Raw genomic sequence first — 21079 nt, forward strand, 5'->3', positions numbered from 1 at the left:
AGGATTATTTCTAAGAAACCTTGGTAATAACAGCTGAGATGAGTACACTATAAAACTTACACAGATGGACTTAAGACTAAAAACCCCACAGTTTGAAGCAACTACAATGGAAAAAAAAAAACTGTAAAATAAAGTATACTGGAAAATAAGGTATAATACCTGTCAGTCGCATTTTTGCTCTTTCTACAAAAATATAAACAGCTGGAGAGGAAGCAGTTCTCTGGATTAGATTAACTGCAATGGTTTTAACATAAAACTATAACCTTAAACACCAATAAAAGGTAATCTTCAAAGCTCTAAGCTATTAATGATCTCCTTTCTTTGCTAGAACTCAGCAATCTACACTGTCTCACTCCAAATTAGAGTTCTTGCTCTTTTTTACAGAGCCGTAAAGCACTTGAGTAAATGACTGTGCTGTGTATCACAACATGGTTCAGAACTGGTGAGGAAACTAAACAAGATTTGAAGGCACCTGAATTAAGTGACAGCTTTAAGAAGGTATCAGTAAAACCACCACTTGAGGAATCAATCACTCCAAGAGCTGTTGCTTAACAACTGTGTTGCTAAGAGTGCATTCTTCACACCTACATATATCCCCATAAACTAATTAGTCATAAACAAAGGAAAAAATAATTTTGGTTGCATGTAAAAATAAGAACCTTTGACATTTTGAAGATGGAATTTTTATTTACTTGCAAAAGTTCTGACATTGTTATTGACATTAAATGTTATGCTCTATTTTCTACATCTCAAATATCAGCAAGGGCATTGGTAGCCAATACTACACAACATGATGAACACTCTCCACTGGCTTCCCATGTAATTTTCCAGTCAGTTTTACAAAAACTGGTATCAACCTTGGGCCAAGTTCAACACAAAGCCTGTGGTTTGGGTTGTATAATTTTTTTAATTGAAATGAGCACCACTGCAAATTTCTTCAGAATCATTTGTCAAAAATAGCTTTTAGAGAAGTTTTGATCACTTCCAAAAAGCTGCATGGAAAATTAAAAATATTTAAGAAAAGCCTGCAGAACTGAAGTAATGTATTTGTTCATTATCAACATCAGTGACTGCCAGACTGCAGTTACAAACTATACTTTTTGGCAGATGCTTAGCTCATTATCATTCAGCTGTTGAATCACAGATCCAGCTTGCATCACCTAAGAGGATTATACAACAACAGGCAGGTTTTTACTGCTTAAAGCTCATAGAGCAAACTTGTTTCTTCTGACCTTAAGAGTTTGTATGGATCCTTCTCTCCCAGGAAAACAGTTACAGGGCTTACTGGAAGTTCTACTAAAAAATGCAGGAGTGTGGTTGTCTTTTTGATTTTTCACTTCTTATCACAGTAGTAATACATAACCTATCAAAGACAGTAAAACTTGAAGTTCACTGTATGAAACAACCTTGTTCTCCCAAATACTCGTAACTATATTCCTCTTCTACCACTGTGAGGAAGTTAGAGCTGAAAGGAAGAACCTGAAAGGAAGAATCACTTACCACTGAACTGCAACTGTTCTGTACTTGCAGGAAACAAACCATGCAACAAGATTCCTAAAATAAATGCAGGTGGTGCAGGATGGACATGATCTGGCAATGTGCTCTTGCAGCTCAGAAAGCCAATTGTATCCTGGACTGCATCAAAGCAGCATGAGCAGCAGAGGAAAGGAGAGGATCTGCTCTCAACTCCAGTCTGGTGAGACCCCACCTGCAGTGCTGCATCCAGCTCTGGGGTCCCAGCACAGGAAGGACCTGGACCTGTTGGAGCAACTGCAGAGGATGGCCACAAAGATGATCAGAGGGCTGGAGCACCTCTCTCATGAAGGCAGGCTGAGAGAGTTGGGGTGGTCTAGCCTGGAAAAGCGAAAGCTCTGGGGAAACCTTAGAGCACCTTCCAGTACTTAAAGGGGTCCTACAGGAGAGCTGGAGAGAGACTTTTTATAAGGGCATGTAGTGACAGGACAAGGGGAAATGGCTTTAAATTGAACAAGAGCAGGTTTAGATTAGGACTAGGAAGAAATTCTTCTCTGTGAGTGGGGGTGACATACTGGCACCAGTTGCCCAGAGAAGCTGTGGATGGCTCAGCTCTCTAAGTGTTCAAGACCAGGTTGGAGAGGGCTTTGAGCAACCTGGTCTAGTGAAAGGTGTCCCTGCCCACGGCAGAGCACTGAAACCAGATGATCTTTAAGGCCCCTTCCAAATCAAACCATTCTATGATTCTATGCGATTTTGATCTTTGTATTAGATCTCTTACCCAATCAAAATGAGTCTCAAGAGAAGGTAAGATACTGTTTAATACTGTTTCAAGTATTTTTAAAAATAAATGCCAACAGGCAATTTTATAGACTCTTTTGATCTAGTTTCATTATCCCATTTTGAACTACCATTGATGACTTACACAGTTTTCAGACCAAGAACTACAATTCTGGTTACTAGATACATTTCTTTATCAGATTTGACGTGAGATCATCTTCCCCAGCACTTCCTTTTCAAAACTACGAAAACATCTCTAAAAGTCATGAAACAGAATATCATGCAACATTCAAATCCTTAAAGTAAGACTACTTTTGGCAAAGACTCAAAAAATTTTAGTAGTTTTCATGGTTTAGGAATGGTTAGTGCTCCTTCCAAAACACTCCAAACCATGTGGCTGCCACTTGTTCACTTCTCCCTTCCCCTCTCCTTCCCCTCTTGGGGCTGAAGAGAATTGGAGTCACAAAAAGTGAAGACTGTGGGTTGAGATAAGAACAATTTACCAGAAACAGCAATGAAGTAAGAAAATGAACAGTGACAGCAGCAACATTAAAAACAGAAGTGTACAAGGGAAGTGAGCAATTCCCATATGAATACTCACCTCTGCTCCAAAGGGAGCCCAACAATACCACTGCCAGGAAGGGACCCCTTACCCATTCTTGGAAAATGACCTGAGGTGGCATGGAATAACCCATGGAATAACCTCTGGGTTATTCCTGGCTGCTGCAAAAATCAACCCTGTCCTGGCCAGAACCAAGTTTAAGTGTTTTTCCCCAGGCAACAAACTCTCCTTTACTACCTGAAGTAGTAATACATGTCATGCCTTAGCAAAGAAATCTTGATTCTGTACAAAACAAGTGTTTTAGGATACAACCATCTATAACAATTATTCAGATTGGGGAAGAAGCATGTCTCTGCTTATTAATTCCTAATGACTAGCATTTGACTCCAATTAAAAACTACTAGATATGGGAAAATCCCTACATTTCCAAGCAAGTTGTAGCAGCAAGTACATCTCAAATGCTCTCTCAAGAATGTTGCTCTGACAGAATGCTGGGCATCCTACCTTTCCATTAACAAGGTATTTTGAGAATTGGATCTGGTTACATCTAAATATTGTTGAAGAATGGAGAAGATTGTCACCTCCTCCTCCAGCCCATACTGTCAAAGTAAAATGATTAAAAATGAAACTGTCACAAACAATGTTATTTAACTCAGGGTAAGACTATGTTTTGATAATAGGAACAGCAAAATAACTAATACTAGAATTATATTTTTATCATTACAGACCTTTCCTCTGTCTCCACATAACCTTGGCTCTTCTTATGTGAGGAATCTGAACTATCCACGAGCACAGGAAGGAAATATTTTTAATTGGTGAACACCAAAACTAGGTTTGAAGTTAATGTTCTTACCCTCAGGAACAACAGAGGGCAGAATAAGAAATGGCACTCTTTGTCACATTTTTACTGCTAATGAAAAATGCAGAAGCCCAAAAACACAACTTAGGGATCACAGCAGTACTGACATTGTGTGGAGGTAAGGGGAAAGCAATCTTTTAGTGCAGATAAAAACTAGAACCAGACTAGTAACTCTGAAAATCACACACAGAAGTTCAATTACTGTCTAAAGCAAATCATAGTTAAGAACATATCAGGGAACTGACAGCAGAATAGGCCAAATGAATGAGCACTGGCTTCAGGTGCACACTGCTTTACAAGCCCTAAACGCCCAGCTGAGGAGCACACCTGCCCCACAGCACCAGTGCAGCCTGCGATGCATTCTCTAGAGACCTCCAGAACTGCAGTCCCAGCTCTCAGCTGACCACCTGCACCTTGCATGTCAGCTTTCTAGGTCTGTTTTCACACTTCAGCCACACTCATGCTGAACAGACTAAAATAAGAAGCTGTTTTGCTTATACTTGAGCCTTTTTCTCAGTGATAGCACTAATTTGGGATGTCAGCACACACTAGAATTTACAGACCGATAACACGACTGATAACACTAAAATTTTGTGATCTTAGCTGAATTTGTATCAGTAGGTCAGAAAAACAAACAAAACTGATAGAAAGGTTTATGATCACACTGTGCTGTCTTTATCCTTTTTTCAAAAGCAGCACTATTTTGACTTCCTAAGGGTTTTTTTTCTTTATTAGCATATTCCATGCAGGGGTATGTGATCCCTTCCCATCCTAAGCCCTCAAGGTTAAAGTCCTACAGCCAATATGATTATGTACAAAGTAACTCACTTTATAAAAGTTCACTAGTATAAACAACAGTAGTAATACAATAGTATTCAGCAACAAGTATGCAGCATCATATAGATTTACATAGCATTGCTACAAAACCAGAGCATTTCTATGAAGTTCTGGATGTCAATATAAGGAAATACACATTTTTCTAGATTGTTAAGAAAAAAACCCCAGATTTTGGGTAAGAAAATACATTCTCACTCAGTATTGTATTTTCAAGTTTTTTACATTTCTAGTATACAGTTCCATTAACTGTTTAATACAGTCTTCACTTTTAATCTACTATTTTAAACAGAATAGTCTGTAGATCAGACAGAAATTTTTTGTTGAGAATGAACTGCAAAGCAAATTATCTTTCCATTGACAGCCCACAGGGCTATTTTTTGCCACTTTTTCAGAAGGTTTTATTTAAGCACACACACAAAGAGCATATATTACATTGTTTTATGTAAAAAGCAAACAACCCTCCACTGCCAAAGCTGGTGTTTCACACACGGATAGGGGAAAAAAGGATTAAATAAACTTGAGAGGCCATTTGTTTTCATAACTTAATTTTTGAGAAATTAATGAACTCAATGATGTGTTTATCCTTACCTAAAAGGTAAGGTAAATCCCTAGCATCAGCAGCTACAATAAGTCTTACTGTCATCTAGAACAGAACATGGTACAAAATCATTAAATACATTACATGAACAGATTTGAAGAGAAAAGATCTTCCTGAACGCGGCTCATGGCACTCTGAACAAACAGCAGTGCATGGATAAAGGCTTTAGACTTTGAAAAGTATTAAAATCAGAACTTAGAAAAGTTTTTATAATTGGCATAATTTTGCAAGAGCTAGGAGTTACGAATTCTGTAATTTTGCACAGAAGTTACTCTGAAGCATAATTATGGCATTTTAAACTACCTGAAAATATAATCCAAACTTCTTAGAGTAATTGCCCAAGTAATTTTTTTATCCTGCAGATTACAATATGAAATGCTGTTTCAGAACAAATCAGTAAGATGGAAGAGATACAGCATTAAGATGCAGCCAGATTAACACTGGGGTAACTTTAAGTAGTCTAGCTTTAAGTGGGCCGTTAATAATGTACTTCAACTAAACCCAATTTAAAAACCAAAGAGGGAGATACTTGAGACTGTTCCCTAAATCAAACTTACTAAAAAAAACCCCAAGCAACCGAAACCAAAACCAAAAAACAACCTCACAGAAACTGAACAAAACCAAAGAAACCAAAGCTCTTTATCCAATCTTATTTTAGAACAAAAGAATAACTTTCACATGTTTCATACTCTTTGACAGGAAATCTGTGAAACCAAAACATGCCCTGACAAATTGAACCTCTCCTGAGAAGCGTTCATAGTCATAAACTCATTTATAATGTGTTATGTGGGAGATGCCAAGTTGTAACAGTTTAAGAGTCAACTACATGGAATGTACCAACAGATTTATGAACAACAGTAGCAGTTACTCACATGTTCATGGCAGCTAACTGATCTTTGTGAATTAGGTTTCCCTGTATAAATTAGAAAACTACAAAAAGTCAGAACTGGGAGAAACCTCCTTTGTCTGTAGAAGTTCAAGTGAAAACACCTTTGCAGCACTTTTCTTAGACAATAGCATATTGCTCATATAAAAGGTCTCTTATCCTATAGAAGTCCTGGCAGAGGCAGCCTTCCAATCCAATACGCCCTGTTTCAGTCTGAAACAAAAGACATGTTTCAATTTATTATCTTGACATTAATTAGAAAGTTCTTTTATTACTAAAATAATATTGTATTTATTACTAAAATAATATATAGTATTTCATAATCTTATTTTCCAAAGAGATGAAAACACAGGACACCTACCCTGCGGACAGCCACCAGGTTGTTGCACACAAGCACTCCTCCAACAAACTCAGCTTGTATACCTTCCCTCAAGAGAACCTGCTTGAAGTCAGACAGTCTTGGCTCATTCATAAACACAGACTGATGCCCAAGAACCTTCAAAACAACACACATAATTTTACTGCTGCTATTTAACACCTTCCATTTTTTCCAAAGATCTCATTACTGCGTTGGCAGCAGTGAGGCCAAGACTACAGGACTCTAAATTGGTTCTATTTTTGTTCACCTGCAGCAATACACCTTCAGGACAGAAAAGCCTTAGAAGTTGCCCATCACACAAAGCAAAAGGTTTTTCTTTGCTCCCATATTGAAGACAAACACAAACCCACAATGAAGATCCCTCTTCCAAGCCATGCTATGCCAGGGTCCAAGTTGCAGTGAGCTGTACTGCTGATGAGTACAGTGTGCTATGATGTTTGCCATGAATCTGAACAGACCTGGGAGTTGTCTCCACAATTCTCTAGCTCCCATAACAGACTACATTTAGGACTGTGAAACAGATAATCTTAAAAAGCATCTCTAGGATTAAAACATACTGGAATAATTAGACAGAAAGATAAAATACTTATCTCCTAAAATGCAAAGTATTTCAAGAGCTACGGTAAATTTATAAAAAAGATAAATTTAATAAATTCTCAAATCACTAGTATAGAAGCAGATGTATGAACGTCAAAGATCTGTATCTCAAGCATATGAAGTATCTTCCATGGCATCAACAAAACGTAATAAAATCCTGACGTGACTAACACCAACTGATTTCTCTGTCTGCATGTACTAATTACAGATATGACACACATTAACTAAAATCTTATTTCATAAATATATGGCACTGTTAATGGATGCAAAAGATCATCCTCACTGAAAAGCACAAAAGCTGAACAAAAACAGCACCAGGTTTAACAAAGAGAAACCTAAACATGAAAATCCAGTTTCAGTTCGGCTTTCATTTCAGTAAGATCACAGTATCAATCTCTAAGCACTAGAAAAAGACTAATTAATACAGAAGTCTTAACAAAAGAAATGCTGAGCAGCATCATTTCTGTACCTCATGAGGTGGCAGAGGTTCCAAAGTAGGAATGATCTCACTCTCCTCGCACATCTCCTTGTCATCGTCACCAAAGAGGCTTTTCATGGCCTTCTGTTGCGCAATCACACTTGAGTCTGAAGAAGGCACATCCACTTGCATCTCTAAGTCTTCATCTTCCCTCAACTCTCCCTCTTCCAAAATAACTCCAGTATCCACCTTTGAAACCCTCATGTCCAGAACACCATCTATCCAAGCCAGCTCAGCATCCTTGGCTTTACAGAACTGAAGAGAGCTGACAAGAGAATCTTTCAACCTGACCTGGGTTGCACAAAAATAAAAGTACTGTTAGTTTCATGGAAAATACAGAGGTCTTACTTCAAGTTTTAAATACCAGCAAGTTTCTCTTCACCATCTTTCCAGTTGGTTTGATTCATGCACTCTTAGGGAGAAAAAGGATGGAACTGGTATCACTAAGACAAGATACTTTAAAATTTAATATATGTAACACTCATATTACAACTTAAAAAGCAGCAGAGATCAACACCTTTCTCATCTTGGCTCAAATTAAAAAAGAACCTATTGAACCGCAAACTTGACTTAAATTTACAGCAAGAGCAATAATTTCCTTTTAAAAACCAGAAACTTTTTTTGCAGCCAAGTTGTTCCTCAGTTGGTCTAGGCAAATTCAGAGGAAGTTTCTATAGATATATTTAGGTTACTGACAAATAGTTCAAAATTTCAACTCTCAAGAAAATTATAATTTCTATTTTATTGTAAGAAAAAATGTTGTAAATATGAGGATTTTAAGTGCCCTTACCCTGATTCCTCTGGTGGACTGTGGGACTTCAATCCTTTAAATAAAGCTCTACTCTCAGAGATTGTTATCCACATTAGGAGGTCCATGATTCCCACAGTGCAATCAAGGCTGCAGCCATGTGAAAGAACCACCAGCTACCCACCCTTGTGCAGCACAGCCCACTCAAATGACACTGTGACACTGACACTTCACTCACATCTATTATTTTCAAATTCAACATTGCCACTGCACTGCTCCTGGGTCATTTCTTACACACTAGCAACTCTCATAGCCTTAAAAAACAAACAAAAAATCCCAACAACCAACAAACCCCATGCACAAAATATGCTGTTTTAAGGCTGCCATAACTAGATGGTTTTTAATAACTGGAATTTTCTACTTTCTATAGGATAACAGATTTTTCTCTAGAAAGAAACAGAAGTACCTCTTTCAACAATTCTACCAATGTTTTTCTATTAACTTTAAAAGAACAAAGGAATAAAGGACTACTGCAAAAAGTGTTTGTGAGACAATTCCCTCTAAACAACTTCAAAAATTAAATTGGGAGCATACACAATTTTCACATAATTCACACAAACTATTCCAGCTTTCTTATTTAGAACTTAATATATTGCATTTAATTTTCATGGCTAACACACAGCAATACATGATCATAACCTTACTTTCCAAGAATCAGCACATTAAGTTTTTGGGGGTATGGGTATCTAATTTGTTTTTATCATTAACTTGCTCCTAATTTTACATGCTCACTCTTAGGTACTATTTAAGTATGAAGCATTTTTTTATTCTAGCTCTTTAAGGCTTCATTTGAGATTCCAAAGAGAATCCTGAATTGCAGTTAGTATACAAGGGCATTCTAAATATAGGCATTATAAACTTGTAAATACTTCAGTAAAGCAAACTGATGCCCCCATGGACACAAACATGCAAAATTGCCTTTTGCACTTCAGGTAAAAAACCCACTGATATTCCATTCAAGCTTTCTAATGCTTATGAATAATAAGCCTCAGCAGAATGCTTATCTAAACACAGAAAAACACAACTAATGCCTTGATTACACAAAGCTAACTGAACTCACAGGTGGTATCACTTCTCCTCTCCCAAGAACAGAGGGCAAATTACATTCTGCTCATACAGCTCTACTACAGTCCACAGTAGTTACACAACTAAAAAATTCCAGTGTCTTACCTGGTAAATGTGTGTTTCACTTGTAGCATCTACAGTTTCATGAAGTTTGGGCATGTAAACTTTAATATCTTTTCCACCAAATGCTCTGCAACATTCTGCAAGGTCCTGACTGGCCTCAGGTGGGCCATGGACAATCACCAGTTGTCTTGGTTTCATCTGGTTAATAATTTTTTTAATTGAGTCCCCATCTGAACGCCCTTCATAGTCAATGTATGTAACTCTGGCTCTAGTTTGAATTAAAAACCCGAGAATAGTATGTTTTAGTTTAAAAGATTAAACCTTTGAGTGTTCCAAAATACTTCATTAAGATATTTTTAAATTATTGTACATCAACAAAAGCTGTCAGCACAAGGTATATTATGGATCATCAAATATTGGCATGTGTGTATTTAACACTACACATTCACAAAGTTCACTTACATAGTTATCAAAAAAATAAGTTATCCATGAAATAAGCATACTTGAATATGTTATCCTTTTAACAAAACATACTTAAGCATCTATGTTAACATACTATTGTATCATTTCTTCTATTTCTCCCAGTTGTCTCCATAAGACAGGAAACAAACCAAACTTTTTAAAAGAGTGGGGAACCATAAGACTGTTCTATGCTCCCAGAAAAACTAGTAAAATATAAGTTAGCCTGGGGGAAAAAATAAACAAAAATCAAGTCCTTTCCCACTTGCTTAAATCCAAGCTAGGCTTTTGCCCAATTTGCACGATACCCATGCCACTGTTCCAGTAGAACTGAGAAAAACAAAGTCACTCACTTAATTTCCATGGATTCTGTTGCAGAAATACACTTGGTAGGAACATCTGATAAATCCTGGTCCATAGGCTCCTCTCCATTTGTCAAGCCAGACTCTAATTTGCTTTTTTCTTCTTCTGTTGCTTGAAGCTCTGGAACTAGAAAATCCTCAGGTCTAAAGAATGAAAGGTATTTTGCTTTTTAGAGTAAAACCAAAGCACTATCAAATATAACAACAAACAGTGCTGATTATTACTACTAAGATTTTTTTGTAACTGCTATTGCCAGCAACAACTACACCTGCCAAATATTTCTGTACTTGAACAGAGCTGATTTGGAAAATATGACCTTCCTATCTTAAAAAAGAACTTGAATAACTTAGAAAATACTAGCAAATTGGGGAATTCTAGCAAGTATTCCTTATGCAAAGCTGACAAATATCACTGAATTTTGTTAGGATGAATAGTGTTTTCTCACCTCGCAAATTTAACATTAAGTGAAATTTAAAGCAGAAGAAAGTCAGGTTAAAATAATTTAAAATCTTCTATCTCAAAATATTTTAAAAAAAGCCTGGAGAGAAAATACATCCTGAGAGGTGTGAACACAGGTCAAAGATCAGCACTCTGCAGCTTCAATCCTTATCATAAGCTTTCTCTAAGACTAAGCAGTTTGAAGAGCATATAGCAATGCTGCAAAAGAGACAGAATGGTGAATTTAATTCCTTCTAGGTTTTGATTATTTCATAGCTACTATGTTAGTATTACCACCACATACTTGATAATTTCACCATATTCATCCCATTTAATTCTTTCTTCAGGAGCTGGAAACATTGGGTAAGATTTTTTTGCCTGTTTGAAGAAGCTTCCTTTCCGGCTACCTTCACCTTTCATCATCAAATCATGTTTGGTCTTATGTAAAGTTGGCTGGTCAATATCCTCTTCAGCATCACTCTCATCACTGGAATCAATATCTGCCCTGAAATGACATTCCAAAAACACCTAGCACTTCTTTTTTTTTTTTTTTCTTCAGGTTTCATATTACATAAACACACTGACTAGAAAATAACAGTTGACATAACAGTAACCAAGGCCAAGGGCAGTATCTGAGAAAGAGCTCACAGTTAAATGGCAGATGAAACTGGGTCTATCAGGACAACAGATTAAAGACAACCCCTCCTGATTGCTCAGGGCCCTCAGACAAGGCCACTGAAACTCTAATTCTTATTTAGGCCTGAAAAGAGTTGAAGGAGCAGAAAAATCACACAGAAATCCCAACTCTGATCATAACAGCAGTATGAGCAACATACTTACTCTTTAGACTGCTCTAACTTCTTAGCTGCCTCTTTCTTTAGTTTTTCCTTTTCCAGGTATTCCTCTAGTTCTTTTCCTTCCAACTTGACACGTTTTCTCAACTGCAGATGGAATTAAAATTAATGTTATTGTGAGTAGCTGGCACAACTTTAATACTTCTCCTATATGCTGCTGACAAGAATATTTGTCCTTGGGCACCAAGGGCAAGTATAAATTGTATGTCACATTTTTATGGCAAAAATGTGGTACCTTGACATCATGATAGTGTCAACTTGCACAGTTTACTTTAAATGAAAGCATTTCTAAAAATAATAAAATCAATTAAGCTTTCCAAAAATAAGTGAAGGCAAATACTCTTAGATGAGCAGTGGTTTTTTTGTTTTTCTATTATTAACATCAAACCAGAAGAAGCTAGCAAAGTCATACTAGCTGGCCAAACAATGGTAGATTTTGTTTCTTGTCTTCTGAGTACAGTTCACTTTGAATAAACTGTATTCTAGTAATAATCTAACACTATAATTCAATTATTTCAATCCAATCTAAAACAAAAAAAAAAGCTGCATCATCAGTGCTGAAATTATCACTGCAATCACAAGGGACTTCCATAAATTAACAATGTGCACCAGAAAGAAGTAGACACAGGTGCACAGATTATTGAAAACAATCTGAAAGCATGAATAGCAATTAATTATCTCCTAATTTCCAGCATTTGCTTATCCTTCTAATCCTGTTGGGATATATTATACTAATTTGACTTGATTCTCCTCTCATCCAAACCAGGAGAATTTTCCAGCAAGACTAACCCATCACATGTAGCGATCTGCATGTCAGCTGCAAGCAGACTTTTTTCTGTGCTTGTATTATTGTAGAAACACAAAGGAATGAGTTGTCTAAGAATAAATATTTAAAAGGAATTTCACGCTCAGCTCTATTAATTTTGCCATGCCGTGAAAAGAATTTGCAGTTCTCAGTAGGAGACCTATTTTTATGCAAATTTACCCACAATCTGATAAATATGCAACATACTGATTTCAGGTTTTTCTCCACCACTAGAAGCATTTCCAGAAGATCAAAAGGGAAACCACGTTCAGTTTTGCCCACAGTAAGAACCTGGAGCTACAGAGATAACTCTTACCTCAATATCTATAACTTTTTCAGAAGGGTTATCAATCAGGAATCGTGCCAATGTTCCAGGTGTAGTGCGATAAGTTAAAATGATAGAGTTTTTGGAATCCTGGCACCACTGAATGAAAAGATCTCTAGAAAACCCACACTCCAAGTCAGGCTGACTGGCAAGAACAACTTTAGGGCTAGGCACTCGAGCCAGATCAGACAGACTGTGACATAAGGAGAGATGGCGGAACTGGAAAGGGTTGTTTCTCTTGTCTTCAAAGCACCTCATCAACTTGTCACTCATCCATTCCACCTAAAATACATATTAGAGAAATTTATCTATACAATTACAGATTGTTCAACAGCACAAGCTTCATATGAAGTACAGGATGCAATAGGCCCAGGATTACTTCAGTTTTTCTCAGCAGGTGTAGAAATAATGTTGAGCATAACCAACACTGAAACAAGTACTTTAAGTTCTCTTTTTTAACAACTACAAACTATGCTAACAAGTCTTATCAAAAAGACAGACATTAGTATCAAGAAACATGCCCACTGTCACAACTGGACCCTTTTTACTTGATCAAAAGAGCTGAGACACAAACATGCACTACAGAATAAGGACATCCACCCAGTATTTTGCCAATTTTTACCATTAAAAAGAAAAGCTTTTGCATAAATGTTCCTTTGCTCTTCATTATTGGATTTTAAAATCAAAACAAACCTGTGATTTAGAGAACTCCACTACATTGTAGCTGACATTATTCAAAAGTGCAAGAGAGTAGACTCCCAATCCTGCATCTTTTGTTCTCCAGATCTGATCAAGAAGCTGAGCAAGTTCCAGAACTCTGCCTGCTGTATCCACAGCTATTAACACATTTCCATCACCTCGTAATGTCTCCAAAACATTAGCTAGGAAGAATTAAAAACAAAACAAAAACCTACTTATACTTTGAACCAAAGTTAGAAGGTTTATGCTGTGGCTGGAATTTATTTTTTGTTATGCCACACTAGCAATCATATCCAAAAGTATACTCAACACAGAAACAAATGAAACTTCAAAAGAGATCCAAATCCACACTTCCACCAAAATTAAAGGGAGCTGGAGTTTTCTCAGTAGCTCTGAAGATCTCTCTGCCTTGGTATTTGTTTTATTTTGTTTGTTTGTTTGAGGTTTTTTTTTTTTAATTAAAAATCAACAGAAAACTGAGTTTAAAAAAAGAAAGTGCTGAGGAAGGTAATTTAAAAATCTTTGAAGAGATTTAAGGATACTGGGTAAAATACAATGTTTCCAAATACAGCTCATTGTTGTTAGGAAAACATTTAACTCACAAGATCAGTATCATCAAAAAAGAGTAATTCAAAACTTGTTACATTTTAATAAGCGTTCTTAAGTTTAAATGCTAATGAATTTCTCATAGAAAAATAATTTATAGTGGCTAATAAATCACATTACTGATATTTTTGAAGCCCAAACAATACATACTCAGCAGCTGTTCATCCCTTTGCTTCCTCCTGGGTTGTACATAAGTAGCATTAAATGAATCTGTAATAAGCAATGAAGGCCTGCTCAACATTTCCAAGGAACATCCATTCAGATGGCTGTGGAAAAAAAGAAAAACCTCACTTTTTTGCATTTCTATTTAATAAGGAAAAAAAAGGCAGCTAGATTCCAGATATTTGCATATACAGAAACAAAACTCAGCTGCTGAATGCTTCCTGCTTCATATTTACAAATAAATAAAACAAATGGAATAAAGAAACCCAGAGCTAATGCTTGCTTCAAACTGATTAATCTGGATGCAAATGAAATTAGTGATCTTATTAGAACTGGAAATGCACTTCTGCTTCCACACCTCTTTATCACCCACTAAATGATGCACAGCTAACAGCTAAGAACTGTACATTTCCATGTTGAACTTACATCTCCCTCTTGTGGTTGAAATCAACGGCATAAACAATTTCTTCCTCCCCATCCTTGACAATCTTCCAAATTGTGCCTCCTATCATGTGACCAGCGGGCAATGGTGTGATTGACAAACCATGTCCTTTACCTACAAAGGTTTTCAGTATTTTAGGTAGATTGCACATATTAAAATCCATTACAAAGGTTTTCAGTATTTTAGGTAGATTGCACATAGTAAAATCCATTACTCTGAGCAAGACATAGTAACTTTAAACAACTGAATACCCAAATTACTACTGAGAGAAAAAGTCAAATGAAGTATGAAAAAGCAGTAATATCTGTCCTTCCCATCTATGCAGTAATGTCAAAATATTTTGCAATTCACTTGTATCTTTCCTCCAGAATAAAGAAACTAAAGCAAACATCACTTCTTCCCTCCACCTCCCACTGACACTCAGAGCTGCTGTAACTATGGACATAAACAACAGTAAATTATATAAAAAACATATCACAATGATGAAAGCCAGGATCCTCTCTGGGGCAACACTTAATGTTTACTATAGCATTCACTTTTGAGGTACTTAGGAAAACTTATATAAATTACACAATCTGGAAGCTTTCCAGAATGACAAACACACAAGTTAAACACAGCAGAAAAGGTGTTCATGTGCTGCAGTCAGGGATGACAGAACTTTTCAGCACTTGATGCATTTTTCAAATGCACTGTTGCTCCCTGTATATACATCAGATTAAAATGAGACTACCCACAACTATCACTCACTGACTCTGCTGCATTAAATGCACAGTAATAATTAATAATTAAACATATATTATCTTCTTAAAAGCCTCCATCGAGTCTCTTCAAATCACCTCCATTAAATATAAAAGAAGTTGGTTGGTTTGAAAAAGTTGTGTGATAAAATTGCTCTTTAGATGTAAGAATTGCCAGGGCAGACATAGTTGCAGCAAGGCTATCTTGAATAGGGACCAACAGTCTTTCAAGGCCAACATCCTCTTTCTGTTTTCCAAATAAGAAGTCTTTTGGCAGCACTATTCATGAACCTGTAAAATACTGCACTTCAGAGACAAACTGCTGGTGGTCAGCCTGTACATGTCTCTGTTCAAGAAGAGAGTTTTATTTTATTCTGATCTTTACATTCAACATGAGTGGAAAGCTGCTGATTGTCACAGGTCCCAGCAATACACTACACCGAGTATGATGTGAGTCACTGAAGATCTCCCCATTAAATCCTGCACATGCTGAAACTTCATCTCTGCTCTGCAAAGCTTTCCCTTGTGCTACTGCTTATGGAGAGCTCTGAGTATCTGCTGCAAGAGGTAAATACATTTAATAGACATCAGTAAGTTCCAAGAGAAGTTACAAAAACACAAAAGAGAAACAAATATCTAGACACTGTTTGGCATGACCACCTCCTCATTAAGTGAAAGTTCTGTCCATGTCTAGATACAATTGCAATTGATACAGACTGACATGAAGCTTATGAATTCAGCACTGCAAGACACACAGCATTTCAGAACTCAGTCCCTTTACAAAAGTTACTTTAACTTGTAACTGCTCTGTTGCCTTTCACTAAAAGTAATTTCTTGAGATTTTGGTGACAACTTTACCTTTTAAGTTCACAATCTGAGAAAACTTCAGCTGTTGTATCTTATCAAAGGCTGCATCTACATCATCCAATGTAAAGAGTGTGAAATCTTCAGTGTTGTGGCGGGACTAAAACAAACAAAGAGGTACAGAGAATTCAAACACTCCACCATCAAAGATGTTGTGTATGAAAGCATCAACTTGAACATACCTGGTAGAGATCATACATAAACATCTGTCCCATTTTATATACAGGAATAGTTGCATAAATGGCACAATTCAATCCCATTTTTCCAACTGCATATGGAAGTGCACCAAGGTGTAGAGGGTCAGGGTGGGAAAGGAGAACAGCATCAACCTGGTGTACATGCCTGTAAAAAGAGGGCCAACAAAAGCCATTGAAAGGAGTTCTGTATGGTTTTGTGTATCCCCTTCATGTAAAATATACACTAAACAAAACCAAAAAAAAAGAACAATTTTTTCATTTAGCAACACCATATATTATACCACTGCATAGAATTTTGAAAACTTTCAAGACAGACCAAGCCCTATTTTAAAAATACCCGTATGAACTGAACTACTTACTTCCTCAGAGAGTCAATTATATCCATAGAAAAGTTTTCATCCCAGCCACAGTCCAAAAGAAAACGAAACTCATCTACTTGCAAAAGATAGCAGAGGGCAGATTCCTCCTGCACCCCCGAGAGGGTAGTCAACTTGATAATCGATGTCATTTTCCTCTCCAACTGTTTAATCTCCAAAAGAACTCATCTGAATGGGGGACAAAATGTTTTGTTGACTGACCCAAAGAAAAATTCCATTTACTTAGATCTAGCTTCACATATTCCTGAAACTATGCAGGCTAACAGTGTTAATACTGTTCAATGCAGCTGCTCGATACCAATTAAGTCTCAGATATTAACATTCTACTCTTGTAGGTCTTATTAGAAAGAGGTGGGGTTAATTTTCTACAATATACATTAAGAATAATTTACAAGAGGATCCCTAGGAGCAGCGCAGTTAGCAGCTCTAAGGAGCGGGATGGGGGCACCCAGAGATGGCACATCCAGGGCCGCGACCCCTCAGAGCCCGGGCCTGCCCGAGCAGGGACCCAGCGCGGGCCGGGCCGGGGGCTCCGGGGCTCCAGCGCCCGGGCCTGCGCTAGGGCCTGGTCTCTCGCCGGGCGGGAACGGGGTGACGGGGGCGAGCCCTGCGGCCACTCCAGTCCGAGCCGAGGAGAACGAAGGGCAGAGGAGGATGGTGTGAAAGAGCCGATACCTGCCGCCCTCAACCACCCCCAGCCCGCGCCGCGCTCGCCGCCATCTTGCGGGCAGCGGGGAGGCGGGGCAGCCGGCGGAAAGGGCAGCGGGCGGCACCACCGCCAGCCCGCCGGGGGGAGCGCGCTCCTCCCCCGCCCCTGCGCAGCCAGTGGTCTCGCCCGCCCCGCCGTTCCCGGTGCCCTTGGCGCGGCCGCTGCGGCTCCCGGTGCTGAGCAGCGGTAATGGCGGGGTCGCGGCGGGGCGGGAGCGGCGCTGGGGGTGGGAGCGCTGTCGGAGCTCCCTGGCAGCGCCTCGCTCCGTCTCCTACCCCTTCGGCCGGGACACGGCGGGCGGGAGCGCTTCTCAGCCGTAGGGCTTCATGGCGCTGTTGCCCCTGGAGGGGCGGTCGGAGTCCCGGGCAGGCCGTGTCGCGATGGGGCCGTGTCGCGATGGGGCCGTGTCGCGATGGGGCCGTGTCGCGATGGGGCCGTGTCGCGATGGGGCCGTGTCGCGATGGGGCCGTGTCGCGAGTCAGCGGCCGGGGGGTCCCGCCGGGGATGCGTGAGGGGCCGCCCCACAGCGGCCGCGGCGGAACGGCGGCGGTGCTCGCCCTCAGGGCCCGGCCGGAGCTCCGGGCCCGCTCCTGTGGGTGACAGACTGCGCTGGGATCGCGTGTAATTCCCTGGTCCGGAAGGGTTTGGTTGAGTCGGAAAGGTTTGCTGGGCCTCGTTAGTCTGGAGGAGAGAGCACTGCGAGGGGATTTTATTAATGTCTGTAAATATCTCAGAGGCGGGTCCCAGACTCTTTTCATTGGTGCCCAGCAACACGGCAAGGAGCAATGGCCATAAACTAAAACACAAGAAGTTCTGCCTCAAGACGAGGATGAACTTCTATAATTTGAGGGTGACAGAGTGCTGGAACAGCTGCCCAGAGAGGTCATGGTGTCTCCTTCTCCTCTCACATTCAGAAACCCCCTGGATGTGTTCCTGTGTCATCTGCAGCTGATCCTGCCTTGGCAGAGAGGTTTGACTGGATGATCTCTAGAGATCCATTCCAGCTGTAATAATTCTGTCATTCTGTGATTTTAGAAATGTTCTTCCTTATTTCAGAAACGTCCTTTCTTATCTGGCAGCTCCCCACTAAATATACAACTTGTCTTTGAGGCTTGATACAGATAATAAAGTGTCCTTCTACAGGAATTTAGATTATGAAAGTGTTTCTAATGTTCTACAGAGCAGCAAACTTCTATAGAGTTGCTTTACTGAGTAAACTAAAGAGAAGTTCTATTTCTCTCCTGTTTTAGGATGAAATCCTTTTTCCCAGGCTCAGCAGTTATCTTTATTTCTAAGAAACCCAGATGTGGGTTTGAGAACAGTATGTGTCTCCTAGGAAGTTTTTGATAGCCCTCATGTGTATTATGTCATTGTGGAATCCTAATAAGTGAGAGTAAAGGTGCCAAGCATGCAACAGTTCCCAAGTGCAGATTTATTAGCACCTCTTACCTGTTGCACTTCTCTTTCCAGCAGTCATGGTGAATTTCGCCCAAGCTGTGCGTGAACACTGGGTTCACATCCTTGTTCCCTTAGGATTTGTGATTGGATGCTATTTGGACAGATGGAATGATGAAAGATTGTCTGCCTTCAGAAACAAGAGCTGCTTATATAAAAGGTCTGCTTTATGATGCTTCTTATGTACATATATACTTATTTTTCAAGGTGCTTCTCAGTTCTTTTTTAGTTATGAATGTAACCAAAAAAAGGGAAGAAAGGCCTAAAAATATCAAGCATTCATGAAGTGTTTTAGGTCAGTAATACCTTCTGAAAATGGAATCTTTAGGAGCTACCTTCATGAAAGAAAGGATCATTAAGTGCTGTTAATGACTGTAAAGTTCTTGGTCATGAGATATGGAAACCATGACTTTGACTTTATAACTTCAGCAAGAAACACAGTGCTTGAGTTTTAATCTTCTCTCTTAAATTTAAAATTATCACAGCACTTTTCAACCAAATACTTTTATAATAGTGTGTTACTTCAAAATAATCACAAAGTTCTTGAAAATTAACATACATGCTGCTATATCTTCCCTGAATTATGTGATTTTATGCACTGATCAGTTTGGGTTTTCTGGCTGCGACTCCTCAGGGAGCATTTCCGTCAGAAAACTTCAGACACTGATTCATCTGTGTCAGTTTAATTCTGTATTAGATTCTCAGGTAACAACAGAAGAGGGGAGAAAAGTCATATTGCATAAAATGATAGTAGTAGTGCTATCAGTTTGTGTGCCAGTGGATTTTTTTTTTCCAACTCTGGCCTCACCTAAATTAATTTTGAGTAAGAAAGCAAGCTTTTGACATAATCTACCCCCCTGGTATATTAGCACTTTTCTTAATGTATTTGTTAGTGAAGTTGGGCTGCTGTGTCAGCGTCTTGTAAAAATCCCTTCTTCTTTCACACCTCTCTTTCCCCTAAAGTAATAAATAATTATATTTCAAAGAAGTAGTATTTTTCATTTTGGATCCAGCTAAAAGTCTCCTAACTCCTTCGAAGTCAGGTGATCTGTGCTTCCAATTAAATGAATGGCAATCAGAGGACTCAATGCATTGAAGCTTTTGAAAGAAAGGAGGAAGTTTATCAGTATGGAAAGATGTTTAACTGACAGCAATTGCAAGGAAAGTTAAATTTTTACATAAATCTCAAAATGAAGGTATTGTTGAATATAAACTAACACAAATAAGCACTTACATTTATTAATAATTATTCTAAAAAGAAAGATACTAATTTTAGTCTCTTCTGTCTTGTTTTTTTTTCTACACAGGGAGTTGAAGCCTGGTGAAGAGGTGACATGGAGATAAAAGCTGATGATGAAAAGGAAGACATTTTTGTTTGATTCATCATCTTCCCTCACATATTGAAAGAACAGGAATATGGTTTTCACCCTGAGAGGATACTACAGTAAAGGACATCTGCAATTTATCAGTGCTAATTTAATTTCTGGTGTTACTTTTTGAAGTTGATTTAATTACATAATTAATATGTGTTCAGGAATTCCATTAGTCCATAAGCGTTGAAAAAATTTTCTTCCCTACTCTGGAAAGGAGAGGAAGAACTATAGAATAAACTATGCAAAAATCATTTATGTTGAATATGGTGGTGTTCACAGGGGTCCCAGGACAAGGGAAGAGATGAGAATCTTGACTCCATGTTTCAGAAGGCTGATTTATTGTTTGGTGATATATATTATATTAAAAGAAAATTATATACTGAAGCTTACTAAAAGAAGAAAGGATTTCATCAGAAGGCTTGAAAGGAATAGAAAGGAATGAATAATAAAATCTTGTGGCTGACCAGAGAGTCCAAGACAGCTGGACTGTGATTGGCCATTAATTAAAAACAACCACATGAGACCAATTAAAGATGCACCTCTTGCATTCCACAGCAGCAGATAATTATTGTTTTTCTTTTCCTCTGAGGCTTCTCAGGAGAAAAATCCTGGCAAAGGGATTTTTCAGAAAATATCATGGCCACAGTTGTTACTGTTGTATGTGGTGTGGAATTCATGTGTTTGTAGCTATTTCATGAGCTAGCCTTTAAGGGAACACTTCTATAATCCCAGAATGTGCTTGACAGCTACCGAACCTGGTTAAGTTTCTTTCTGGGTTTCTTCTGAAGGCTTGTTTGGAGTAGTGGTAAGCAGTTACTGCAGCTTTGTG

The 21079-nt window shown here is 38.6% G+C and overlaps 2 protein-coding genes across 3 annotated transcripts; one reads left to right on the forward strand and one right to left on the reverse strand.

Moving 5' to 3' along the window:
- Window positions 1-660: 660 nt before the first annotated feature.
- CPSF2 (cleavage and polyadenylation specific factor 2) lies at window positions 661-17457 on the reverse strand. The gene is made up of 15 exons (XM_063160086.1): window positions 17389-17457; window positions 16696-16881; window positions 16322-16481; window positions 16134-16239; window positions 14523-14652; window positions 14085-14200; window positions 13323-13510; window positions 12621-12911; window positions 11486-11586; window positions 10950-11150; window positions 10198-10350; window positions 9428-9653; window positions 7441-7740; window positions 6357-6491; window positions 661-6208 (listed from the first exon to the last, which is right to left on the reverse strand). Exons 2-15 carry the CDS (start codon window positions 16842-16844, stop codon window positions 6116-6118), a joined length of 2349 nt encoding a protein of 782 aa, XP_063016156.1. The 5' UTR covers window positions 16845-16881; window positions 17389-17457; the 3' UTR covers window positions 661-6115.
- A 61-nt stretch (window positions 17458-17518) lies between these two features.
- NDUFB1 (NADH:ubiquinone oxidoreductase subunit B1) lies at window positions 17519-20501 on the forward strand. 2 transcript variants are annotated; one of them, XM_063160087.1, is made up of 3 exons: window positions 17519-17608; window positions 18893-19037; window positions 20185-20501. In XM_063160087.1, the coding sequence occupies exons 2-3, from the start codon at window positions 18898-18900 to the stop codon at window positions 20219-20221; spliced, it is 177 nt and encodes a 58-aa protein (XP_063016157.1). In that variant the 5' UTR covers window positions 17519-17608; window positions 18893-18897; the 3' UTR covers window positions 20222-20501. The 2 variants fall into 2 exon arrangements, with proteins under 2 accessions (XP_063016157.1, XP_063016158.1); XM_063160088.1 differs by having other exon boundaries at window positions 18896-19037.
- The last annotated feature ends 578 nt before the right edge of the window (window positions 20502-21079 follow it).

The sequence above is a fragment of the Melospiza melodia genome, chromosome 6 (assembly GCF_035770615.1).
Source record: "Melospiza melodia melodia isolate bMelMel2 chromosome 6, bMelMel2.pri, whole genome shotgun sequence".
Lineage (NCBI taxonomy): Eukaryota > Metazoa > Chordata > Aves > Passeriformes > Passerellidae > Melospiza > Melospiza melodia.

Coding starts and splice junctions, on each gene's coding strand:
- CPSF2 (XM_063160086.1), bottom strand. CDS start 16,844: ATGACATCGATTATCAAGTTGACTACCCTCTCGGGGGTGCAGGAGGAA. Junction 16,240..16,321: donor TTATGTATGATCTCTACCAG/GTATGTTCAAGT, acceptor TGTTTGTTTTAG/TCCCGCCACAACACTGAAGA. Junction 14,201..14,522: donor TTCAACCACAAGAGGGAGAT/GTAAGTTCAACA, acceptor TTTTTTCCACAG/CCATCTGAATGGATGTTCCT.
- NDUFB1 (XM_063160087.1), top strand. CDS start 18,898: ATGGTGAATTTCGCCCAAGCTGTGCGTGAACACTGGGTTCACATCCTT. Junction 19,038..20,184: donor AAGAGCTGCTTATATAAAAG/GTCTGCTTTATG, acceptor TTTTCTACACAG/GGAGTTGAAGCCTGGTGAAG.